Source organism: Ambystoma mexicanum, chromosome 8, assembly GCF_040938575.1.
Source record: "Ambystoma mexicanum isolate Mex_15411 chromosome 8, UKY_AmexF1_1, whole genome shotgun sequence".
NCBI classification, from domain to species: Eukaryota; Metazoa; Chordata; class Amphibia; order Caudata; family Ambystomatidae; genus Ambystoma; species Ambystoma mexicanum.
Window position 1 is genome coordinate 440106961 of NC_090929.1, and position 12133 is coordinate 440119093.

Consider the following 12133-nt stretch of genomic DNA (forward strand, 5'->3'; position numbering starts at 1 on the left):
ATTATGACCGCACTCTAAAGTCAGAGCCAGGCCAGTAACAGTGAACTTCTACATTGAAGTTCCTTTCTTCTCATTGTGGCCGTGATGCACTGCAGCATTCTACTGCCTCTGGTACCTTCAGTCGAGGTACGATCAGTTTACAGGCACGCTGGTGCCATTAACAGATATTTCTGAAAAAGCAACAAAAAAAATACCCTTCACAATTTGTGGGCAGAGGTCTTGTGGCTCTCCCTGCACTTTGTTTGCTCCGTTGTGCCTGCTGTAGAACTAAAAAGATTTTATTTCAGGAAGCTCCTTGGGCTGTGATGCACCCCGGCCTCCTCGTGGCCAGTCCAGCATGGCCGACACCATTATCACTTTTTGAACCACAACAACAGTTGGCCAGTAACCTCCTTCCAATAGGCTGATTGGTCGCAGCCTCCTTCCTCTACCTATTGGGGGACCAGGCAGACTGAGCCAGCACCCTCCTCGAGGCCCTCTCTTAAGGCTCCTGTGCCTTCACTGTCTGGGGAGGGCTGCGAGGGACGGTCGTCGTCATATCATTGCTATAAGGCCCTCCAAACACAACCGGGGGACTCCGCTGCATATCCCTGGTATGTCAGAGCCCCTAGCCTTCACCCTGCACCAACCTTTCTTCTCAGCGGGGGGAAGCATCGGTAACCAATCTGTTGCTCCAAATCCTCAAAAAACAAACGTCTCTCTCCTCTTACCACTTTTACGTGCTATCCGTACGCATGCCTCCCTGCCCCTTCACTGTATTCCATGGACCACATGAAATGGTTATCCTGCTTTGCCTTATTCACACTGATCGTTTTTCTGCTGCTTTCTAGTGCCTTTTTTGAAAATCGAATCTAGGTGTGCTTTCAAATCTGTGCATTAACTGTTTTCCATTGTACACCTTCATCTGTACCTGCCTGGCTGCTAGGCCACTTTGTGAGCTATGTGTGCAGTGTCTGTCTCTGCTACTGCCATGGCACTTTATATCTCCTCTATCAATTCTCACTGCTACTCTATCTCCTATCTCCTATCCTATCCCTCTCATGAAGTCTGGGAAAAAAAAAGCTTAAAAGAGCTCTCCTATCCTCTAACCCAGGCCTTCCTAATTGCGGCCACCTACGTCAATGCTACTTCCAGGCAGATGACATCCTCTTTTCGGTCCCTTCTCCTGATCTATGGACCTCCCATCTGATCTCCACTCGCTCTCCATTCTGCTCTTCACCCATTAATGGTGACACTAGGTGGGAAGTACTCCTGGCATACTTTTCATCCTCTAGGTGTACCATTAATGTCTATCACAATGGCACTATCATGGCCCAAGGTTCTCACTCTATTCTTCTCGATCGGCGCCTGCCCTTTCTCATAAATGTCCTCCCTTCTCCGGCCATTCCTCCTTCCTCCTCTCTACCCACCCCTCCACCACCACTGACGGGAGTACCATGCCCCTGTACCCTTCCTCTGAAAGCTTTCAAAGGTGGCAATCACCTTCACCTAGCTACTCTGAATGCTCGTTCTGCTGTCAAAAATCCTCTTTGAAGACTTTGACGTCAACATCCTTGCCCTTACTGAGACATGGTTAAATGCCAGCTCTGTCACTTTTCTTGACACTCTCCTCCCTTTGGGCTACAAGATCCTGTCCAAACCCAGGCCAAACCGGCCCAGAGGTGGTGTCAGGAATGGCAATCTGTCAAGAGTGGCACAGGGTACCCAAGTTGGGTTTGGGTGGCTGTGCTGAGGTAAGGTAGCAGATAAGCACACACAGCAGGAAGTTCAACAAGGAAGTAGAGTAGGAAACTGTAGCTGTGAGCCAAAAGGGGCAAAAGATACAAAGGTACAAACAAACTTGATTCCCTCTTGGGGTGTATGCTGAAATGGGAAAGAGTGTTCCACGAACTTTAGGAAACTCCAGCCTTCTGCACAGATTGCTATAACAGAGGCCCACGCTGTATGCTCATGGCTGGGAACAACAGCCGTTGGTGTCTGTAACACTGAAAACGCGACAAAGGAAGGGGCAGAGGTTGCCTGCCGGAAACCAAAAGGCAAGCTCTGTACAAAGGGATTACATAAGACACATGAGAAGACAAGAACAGAAATATCCAGCGAAAAGGAAGTCAATGAGCAATCTAGCAGAAGGAAATGAAGGAAAGGCAGTTAGACTGAAATAGATAACCTAAGGTGGAGTAGAGAGGACTCAAGGAAGAGAGCAAGGAGCAGCAGTCAGGAAAACAGAAGGCTGCAAAGTAGGAAGCAGGTCTGCAGTCAAGAGTGCCACTAGGTGCAGGCAAACTGTATTGGACTGCGGAGGACTGTAGTAGGCTGAAAGGCAGGGAGTCCAGAAGAACAGGACAGAGAGAGATTAGTAGTAGGCGACAGACAGAGCCCAAAAGAATAGGGCCGCTAGGTAGGAAGCCCAGAGGAGCAGGGCTGTAGGCAGCGAAGAGGTGCAGGCTGCAAGGTAGGGAGCCCAGGGAACAAGGGCTTGGAGACAGCAGAAGGTTGTAAGCTGAACGGTAGGGAGCCCAGAGGACAAGGGCTGTAGGCAGCCGGAGTGAGGCAGACTGCAGGGCAGGGAGCCCAGAGGACAACGACGGTAGGCAGCCCAGAGGACAAGGATTGTAGGCAGCCAGAGTGAAGCAGGCTGCAGAGCAAGGAGCCCAGAGGACAAGGACGGTAGGCAGCCAGAGTGAGGCAGGCTGCAGGGCAAGGAGCCCAGAGTAGCAGGGCAGCAAGGAGTGAGCCCAGAGGAGCAGGAGGCGCTGACTGTAGATGGCTGCAGAGGACTGTAATAGGCTGCAAGGCAGGAAGCCCAGAGGACAAGGGCTGTAGGTAGAAGGCAGCAGAGCGTGATCGGCTGCAAGGCAGGGAGCCGGGAAAGGGCACTGGAACAAAACAGGATAATGCAGCAACAGGGACAGCATACAAAGTAAAGGGTCAAGGCAAACAGGAGCGGGGAGAACTCAAGATGCAAGACACTGTGCTCCTGCAGGCAGCTGCTTATATACAGCCCTGCCCTGAGGCAGGCTAATTGACAGCACCTGTAGCAGCACACCTGAAGACAATCTGCCTCCTCCCTCTCTGGTCCTGAGCAGGTGGAAGCAGCGCTGGCCGCTAGGGCTTCTAGGGATTGTGGTCCCAATAACGATGAATGAGAATAGCCAGGAATTGAGGACTGCAGCCAGATGCATTATGAGCAAATGGAAATAAAAGACCAAGGCGTGAAAAGGAGTTGTTCAAGGAGTATTAGGAGGATAGATGAGTACCAAGTAGTCCATGATGGTTGCCAATGCGTGCGCCAGCGGCGCGGGCATGGCAGGTGCAGTGGCCCGGATCTTCCCTGAGTGGGTCCCTGCCTCCATCATACCTACTCAATCCTGCTCCTCCTTCGAATGGCTCGTCTGCAGGCTCTGGGTCTCTCCTACTCTTCAACTCACCTTTGATATCATCTACAGGCCCCTTGGCCCTATCTCTCCCTTCCTATCTGAAAGGGCCAACCTCACCTCCTCCCTCTTGACCGCCTTCTTCCAAACCTCTCCTCCTAGGGGACTTCAATATCCACCTCAACTCCCCAGAATCAGCCACCTCACAGTTCCATGACCTCTGCGACTCCCTCTCACTCTCTCTCCCTATTCTTCCGCCCAGTAGGACTCACTCTGGATGCCCTCATCTCTGGAACATTCCTACCTCTAACCCAGTCACCACCACCCTCTCCTGGTACGACCACTTTCCTCCCACCTGGAGTCCCTTGGCCCTTTCCCTGAGCCTCCCCCTGCTCTGCCAGTCCCCTTTGCTGTCATTCGACTGATGAAGCGAGTGCCAGCCTCTGCCCTTGCTCCCCCCTTTCTCCCCTGCTTCCGACTCCTCTTCCGAGTCTGTCCTTGCTAACCTTCACCTCTCCATACTACACACCCTTGATATCCTTGCTGCTGTGCTGCGGATCCTCCTGAAACCTGCCTCCAAGTGCAACAGCTGGTATGACTCTGATCTAGCATCCCTGAAATGCAACTACAGAGTTGCTGAACGAAAGTGGCAGACCTCTGGTTTACCCTCTGACAAACTGGCCAGTTGCCTGCTCCAAAGGCAATATTGGTTCTCTACCCACTCCAAGAAGTGGGCTCACATCCAATCCCATATCTCTGGAGCCCATAACACAGCTGAACCTTTCAAAATCTGCAAGGAACTCGCTAATCTATCCACAGTCTCCATCACTTTCCTTCCCTCTCTGGGTCTCTGCACCAATCTGGCCTCCCACTTCGCATCTAAAACTCTGGACATCTTTTCCTCACTCTACTCTGCCCCCCACTATCAATCCCGCTCTAGCTTGCCAGCATCCCTTGTCCCTCCTTCCCCCTCACTTTCCTCCCTCCTTCCCACTACATCTGATGAGGTCTCTAAAGTTGTCTATGGAGGTCTCATCCAAACAGGTGCACCCCTGCTCTCCTAGAACCATTAAGGACAACATATCCTCCCTTGTACCAGCTCTTGCCGACTTCTGCAACCACTACCTTGCCACTGGCTCTTTCCCTCAAGTACTCTCTTGTGCACCCTCTCCTAAAAAGCTATCTGCTGACCCCTCCTGCCCGGATAACTATCACCCTTTCTCCATTAACCCCTTCCTGGATAATCTCAGAGAAGTTGGTCCTCCCACAACTGAACTTTCACACTGAACTTGTTGGTTGCCTCCATGACCACCAATCTGGATTCTGAGCATCCAGAGGCAGGGAACTGCTCTCCTGAACACCCGGGACGACATGCTTGCCAATCTTGACTCCAACTCTCCCTCTCTTCTCATTCTCTTCGATCTCCCCCGTGCCTTGACATGTCAAACATTCCATTCTCATAAAACGACTCTGTGACACCTCAGCATCCCGGATCGGGCACTGGATTGGCGGAGCTCTTTCCTCACTAACCACCCTTCCCAGCTGCAACTGGGCCCTTTCTCCTCCACCACTGCACTCTCCACCTGCCGCGTCCCCCAGGGCTCTATCCTTTCGCCTTGGCTCTTCAACATCTATGTCACCCCTCTTGCTCACCTGATTTCCTCCTTCTTGCCTCATTTCCAGTGTTATGCTGATGACACACAGCTTTCCTTCTAACTTCCCTCCACCACCTCCTCCTCCTCTCACATTCTAAATTATCTGACCGCCATCCAGACATGATGCGCGGTTTATGATCTCCATCTTAATGCCAGTAAGACAGAGATGCTCCTCATTGGGACATCTGTGCCCGGTTTCCCTCATACCCTCTGACCACCCTCCTTGGGCCCTCTACCCTCCCTAACCTGTGAGGCAGAAAACCTTGGGTCATCTTTGACTTTGCTCTCTCATTCACCCCTCACATCTTGGACCTTGCCAAGAAGGTCCACTTCCAGCTTCACCTCCTTAGGGGCATTCTCCCTTTCCTCACCTTTCCCCAGAAGCTCAACGTCTCCAGAGCTCTGGGCCTTTTGAGGTTGGACTACTGCAACATCCTCTTCCTCAAGCTCCCACTTTCCACTCTACGTTCCCTTCAGCTAATCCAGAATAGGGCTGCAAGACATATTCTTCGCCTCAAGCCCAGGGACCGTTATCTTTCCAGCCTTAACATCTCCCCACTGATTCCCGGTTGCTGTAAAGATCAAATTCAAAATCCTCTGCATCATCCACAAGGCTTTCTAGGGCCGGGGACCACCCTATCTCCAACTGTCCCTCCCTAAATACCTCCTTGCTTGAGCCCTCTGGTCTTCCAACTCCAACTCCTTGCTTGTCAAACGCGTTTGAAAGCAGAGAACGGGGGGCAGGTCTCTCTCCTCGGCTGATGCCTCTCTTTGGAATATTCTCCCTGCCCCTCTTCCACTTGAGCTGGACTTTCTCAAGTTCCGGAAACTTCTCAAAACTCTGCTTTTCTCTACCTCTTTCCCTTCCCTGTTAATCACCCCACTGTTGCTGAGACTGGCGGCCTGGTCCTTCATGAATCTCACAAGTTACCAGGCCCTCCACCCAGTCGACACCAGATCCTCCTCCCTCCCCCCAGTACTGCCCTTACAGACCCCTTGCCACCCCAGTACTGCCCTTACAGACCACTTGCCTGGCAGCTGTTAATCCCAACCTGGGATTCCTCTAGCCTAGCACTTAGCCAGTGGACTCCTCCGTGGCTCCCCCTGGCACTACTCTAACAAGTTACCACCAGCACTTTCCCATACCCTGCTCCCTCTCACCCCATCCACACCCCTCCTCCTCATCTGCTGCTCTTCTCTTCACTGCACTTGCATGTCCGAATGCCACAAGGCCTAGTAGGACAACTATCGCATATCTACTGTTCTTTCCACTGTTATTTACTCCCCTGTTTCCTCCCCATTTAGCCTTGTGGCACATCGGCGCCTATACAACAGAATTGTGTTTCGAACAAATGCTCAATAAATAAAATAAAGGGTGTTCCTTTGTCTGCATCTGTGCCTAGAACTAGTATTTACCTACCCTTTGCCCATTGCAGTTCTCTCTATTGGAGTGATCCCTAGTAATCCTTTGTCAAACTTTTATACAAATCCTAAACTCCACGGAAGAGACTTTTGAAGGTACTCAAGTAAACAACGCTCAGATCCAGGGATGCAAGTGGGAACCAGAAGAAATATCAGACTGGAATGTTTGCTAGTACCCCGAAGTTTTCTACAGATGTAAATATTGAATAACTGCACTTCTGTCTGCTACAGAATTGTATTTGGATGCGGTTTCTAGCTGTGGCTGCATTGCATCAATCCTTTTCTAGGAGTGTAATGAGAGTATACTTGTCTGATAGTGCAGTGTTGAAAAAAGGTTAACCCACTTTATTTCCTCTACGTACTGTGTATATGGTCTGCATGTGTGAATGATTTTCTTATGTACTAGAGGCCGGAGAGGGGAATACAAGGGTTGGCATTTTGGATTATTACTGTAAATACTTTTTTTTTTTTTAAAAAAAAAAGGTAACTTTTTTTCGTACTGATTTTACTACAAGGTCATAGTCATACCTTCAGTTTAAGATTGGTAAAGGTCTTCATTTGGCCCTTTACTGTTCCGATACAGCTACCGGGTTAAACAGAGCACATAGTAAAACAAAGCATGCATTTGACCGACTAGCTACTATATGTAAACTGCTAAATAAAGTGTATATTTTTGCAGTATACCTGTGTAGTGTACTTTATGGATGTCTATTTGGGACTACCTGTACCTAGCCACATGCCTTTCTACCACCTTTGAGTGAAGCCCGACTACTCTGCAATTCCTACCAATAAAGAGCGTTTGGTCTGTCTTTTGGTTGGAAATCAGTGTACCCTTAAGCTAGATTGTTTCTCGTCCCCGATGTGGACAACTATCTCCTTAACAGCAACTATAGCATTGCACAACACAGCTGACCGTGAGGAGCCACAGCACAAGCCATTATTACTTGTTGGGTTAATTACAAGCAGAAAAGCGTCAGGCCCTTGCTACAATCTACCAAAGGGGACTATGTGGATTTTCCCCTCCCTCCAACCCAACCTGTCAAGAAGTATTTTATCTTCTATGATGGGAGACTAGGTGGCCTACATGTTGCAGGCTGAACCAAGTGGAATTACTTCCAAAGAAGGGTATGGTTGGCCCAGGCCGTGCCAGCTAGGAAAGCTGGGAAGAGTCAGCCAAGAGGATTTTTTGTCACAGTCAAGCAGAACAAAATGACTGGTAAGGGAGGGCCTAAGTTTACTTACCAAATGCAACTCGTCCCCTTCAATCCAGTGCGTCCAGCCCCGGTTTTTCTTCTCTCCCTTCTGCACACACGTCAGACGGTCATTATCCCAGGACACCAGACTCTAAACAGCCAAGAGACAAACAAAACAGCACACTGTAAACACATCTGTTAATATTTGCCATACTCTAAAGTTTCCACTTAGTAGAGCTTCAAGATGCACAGCTGGACGTTCACAGCTTTTCGAACCACCTCTCCCACAAGGCACTTTTTGGGGAGAAATTGCATTCCAGCATGGCATGCAGAGGGTATGGCGGAGTACCCGCCCAAACACCAACAATCGCATCGGCGTTCTAAACTCCCAGCCTCAGAGGAGCAATGACAGGAGCCTGGCTTGCACAATGGCCTAGAGACAAGCACCCCCAAAAGCAATACATCACCCGAGCATTGGCAGGAAGTTTAGCAATTCAGTGTGGTGAAGATTGGAGTCTCTGCAAAGATCAATCCACTGATAATGCACCCTGTGCAGTGAACTAGCAAATGTGTGCAGTGTCCCTTTGCTACGAATCTTAAAATCCAATCCCATCCCTTAATTGAACGGTCACTAGGAAGGGGATGCATGCCTGTGTGTGGTCGGTTAAGAATCTGCCGCATCACTCGACTGTTCCCTGCAACCAGAGAAACCACTGCCATTTTCTAGTCTTGCCCAAGGGACCAAAGACTTCTTGATCATCAGGAAAAATCCAACTTCTAGTAGAGGCATAAGAACGGGACCATATTACAATACCACACGTGCAAAAGAGCCTTTGTGGAGCGCATTCAGCAGGGCTCCCATTCTCGCCTTGGGTTAATGAGTTTAAGGTTGTATTCAATGTGGTAGCAGGGTGACGTTGTTCAGAATAGCTAAAAGTGAGCTAAACCAAAAAGAAAGCTTTAACAACTGGTTCATTATAAACGGTTTCATGTGCATGGAGTTGGACGGGCAGGAGACCCTACAAGATTGCGTTCAATGCACAGCATCTTCATCTCTGGAGCGTGGGCGGTTTTTGGACCTTTGTGATTTCCTGGCTCTAGATTAGCGTATTCTGAATCTAGAGTAGAATCGGCAAATAGCATGCAGAACTGAGGCATGGTATTGTAAAGAATTTCTCCTTGCACACGGTCGTCCAGTGTAAACTTTTTAGCCAAGAGCAAAGGCTCTGTGGTTGGGTGGGTGCGGGGTCAGATCAACCTTATCCCGAATCCGCTCAAGAGGTTTGCTAGTTTTAGCCAGTGCACCTGCAACACTAGAGCGCACTGAAATGGACCTGGAGAGTTACAAATCCCCAAAAAAGTAACTTGGCCGTTAATGAAAATTAGAGGAGTCAGCACGTGAAGCTATAGGCAGTGCAATTCTGAAGACGTTTGTGATGGTCAGCGTTACAGGCAAATGTGCTGCCCATTACCTCATTAGTACCTTTTGGTAATCCTTTGCAGACTGTACGAAGGTGTAGTAGGGTTGAGTAGAATTAAGTGGGAAGACACAGAGAAGTTGGGAGGACTATATTGTTGAGCAGCGCGACGGGGACACCTGAAGTGCTTGGCGGACAATAGAAGACTGGAGAAGAGTGTCACCAACACTCCTTCCTAAGGGATTTATACAAAAAGCAAATCATGCTGTTGACAAGAATGTTAGAGGAAACTGAGCCCTACGCTTTCTGATAGCCCTGCAAGTGGGGGAAAATACACAGATACCAGACAAAAACAAAAAGCCCAGACTACTCAGGTCTGTAAAAAATATGAACAACTACAGCCCACGGGTGAACATGGCGCCAGGAAAAGACGAGACACAGAGCATCGTATGGGATGTGGTAAAATGCAGAATTAGGGTTTGTGGTTCTTCATAAACCAAGCAGAATACTGTAGTGGATATTTTAGAGGCAAGGACATTTTTCACTCCTCTGAATTGCACTGCACGGGACGTGAACTATAATAAGGGTCATTTGGAGAAGTTAACATTTGGATAATCATAGGGAGCAGAGTTCTTCCAGGAAAGGTCAACCGTATTCAAATCGCATGTTTAAAGGTAGGAAGGAGGGACACTGTATACATGGCTTTCTTCTGACATGGGGCATGTAGGGGCCAAAACAAAAATCAAAAGTCCAAATCTGAAACATTCTGCAGGTGCCAAACGACACTCGGTGCATGAGTTCATGGCATGTGGATGTTCATTGAAAAAAATCGGATATGACAAAACGTACATTTAAAAGCTTTTGGAACTAGCTTTTAATCTGCCAAGTTAATTCCCACAAAAACTGCACAAACACTCCCACATGTGTCTTGGTACTATCTAAAAGTGTAATATTGGTATTGGGAAAATAATTCTGAAATTAATCAGAAAAACTACCATTTCACATTGCATTTTTATAAGGATTGTGATGTTCGGAGATGCAGTTTCAAGCTCGCTCTCACTTAACAGAGCTCGTAGTTTCTTCCAGTTTTACAGTCTTACCAACTGGACCTTTGGGCACCAATGGAGTAAGTAGAGCATTTGCTCTCCTTTTCCCTTGTGCATGGTTTCAATACACTAAGTCGAGCAAGGACACCAGGAGCTGATCAAGACCCCAAATAATGACCTCCCCAGAGCCGAAGACGCATTACTAAAACATTTCACACAAAAGGGTGCCAGGCGGTCACTGAACACAGAATGGCAGACATCTATTCCACCCCTCTCGACTTACCCAGTTTGCCTGCGTCTGCATTCACCTTTGTCATTTCTTGATTTGGCCACTAGGCTTGGCAGTGGAGTTTGTTTTGGTAGAGTGTTGAAACCTACTTCTTACCAGACATGCCCAAAGGGTCCGCTTTCACACAAATTGCCTCACACAATCACACACCAATTTCAATAATAGCAATTTCCAGCTTTAAAATAGCCCTCACGTAGACACTCCTTTTGACACCTCATTACTCACCCTCCTCATTTCTGAAATCATGATCTGTGAGCTACTTTGGCTGGAACAACACGCTAGGTTGGGTTCCATCACAAACACTAGCTTTCCTTAAACTGGGAGGGTCAAAGTGAGGTGGGCAAGGTTCATTTGATCTGTACCTTCATCCCTCAGCAATCTATAGTAGATACAGGCAGGGTAGGGACATAAAACCAACTTCCAGACACGTGTTGGTGCTTTTAGAGCACTATGGCGAGGACTAGCACAGATTTAACATTATGTAACACAACTAAGAGGGTGAAGGTATTAATCCAGTTAACAGATATGGGTCAATTTAAATGTGGTGCAAGATACTGTGAAGAATCCTACAGATCCCTCACTGTAACCCTGCCTAAAGTCTCCTCCCAGGTGGCATGGGGAAGGCAGACACTTCCTGATCCCAACCATGGGGGTGGTGTACTGCAGGAGGATCACCTGGGAGGAGACCGGGCCAGGGTGGGGAGGAGATTCTGTGGGATTTTTCCTCTGGAAGTAAAAATCTTCCCAAGGTACCTAAAGATGTAATGGCTTACTGTCATTTTAATGTCCCTAAACCTCATTAGATCTAGGGTTGTGGACCCCAAGATTGTAAAATCTGAGCAAACTTTACCAAAAGAAATATCTTTTTGGGCATCCAAAACTAAACACCTTCCTCAATCCAAAGGGTACAATGTAAAGGAATATGGAAATGTCTTCAATAAACTAGCTTCCTCTATAACAGCCAATTCTCATAGCCCATCTCTTAACAACTTTAAGGGAATTAAATATACCCTTCAAAGCAACTTAAAATGTTGAAAAAACTAACTTTGTTAAAGGGAACTACAAGTCCCAGAATTCCAGAAGGACTGAGACAGGGAAGAGGGCTGAAGAGGCGTGTCAGTCAGGCAATTAAGCCCAAAAACCATTGTATTAGTCAGGCAATTGGGCCTAACAGCCCACACCTGAAGGAACTTGGGAGGCATAAAAGGCTCCCTCAAGTACAGGCAGACGGAAGGAGTGGAAGGAGCTGGAACCTTAGCTGGAGTGCAGGCTGCAGCAGTAGAAGCAGAAGGAAGGTACGAGGCTGGAAAACCAAGCAGAAGTGAGAGAACAAGAGGAATGCCAGAATGTGGGGACAACAGATTTCAGCTCTGTGTTCAGAGAGAGTCCTGCCCTCCCAAACTCTGAAGTCGAGAGACTGTGCAGCGGAAGACGTGCAGGAGAGACAGGTTGCCCCATGAGAGCTTGATGGCTGTGGTTGCCAAAGTTGCTGGCTGGAGTAGGATGGGGAAAAGGTGTCACAAGGAAGGGGGTACCGTGTCTCACCCTGCAGTGTTCCACTTCCACTCCCCGAAGACCCCTCACCCAGGTGATCCTCCCGCACTGGTCCACCCCCAGAAAATGGATCCAATAGCGATGGCTGTGTCCTGGCCACCTGGATGACAGATCTCCAGGTGACTAGCGAGTGAGACACCTTTAGGTTTCTCACAGAAGTCATCCTAACAAATATACCATTT

The 12133-nt window shown here is 48.5% G+C and overlaps 1 protein-coding gene across 1 annotated transcript in view; it reads right to left on the minus strand.

Moving 5' to 3' along the window:
- The window catches only part of RBP7 (retinol binding protein 7), a 179266-nt gene that overhangs the window by 35345 nt on the left and 131788 nt on the right, over positions 1–12133 (minus strand). Inside the window, exon 3 of the mRNA XM_069610003.1 lies at positions 7694–7795. Coding sequence (XP_069466104.1) covers positions 7694–7795 — 102 coding nt within the window. The remainder of the gene's footprint in view (positions 1–7693; positions 7796–12133) is intronic.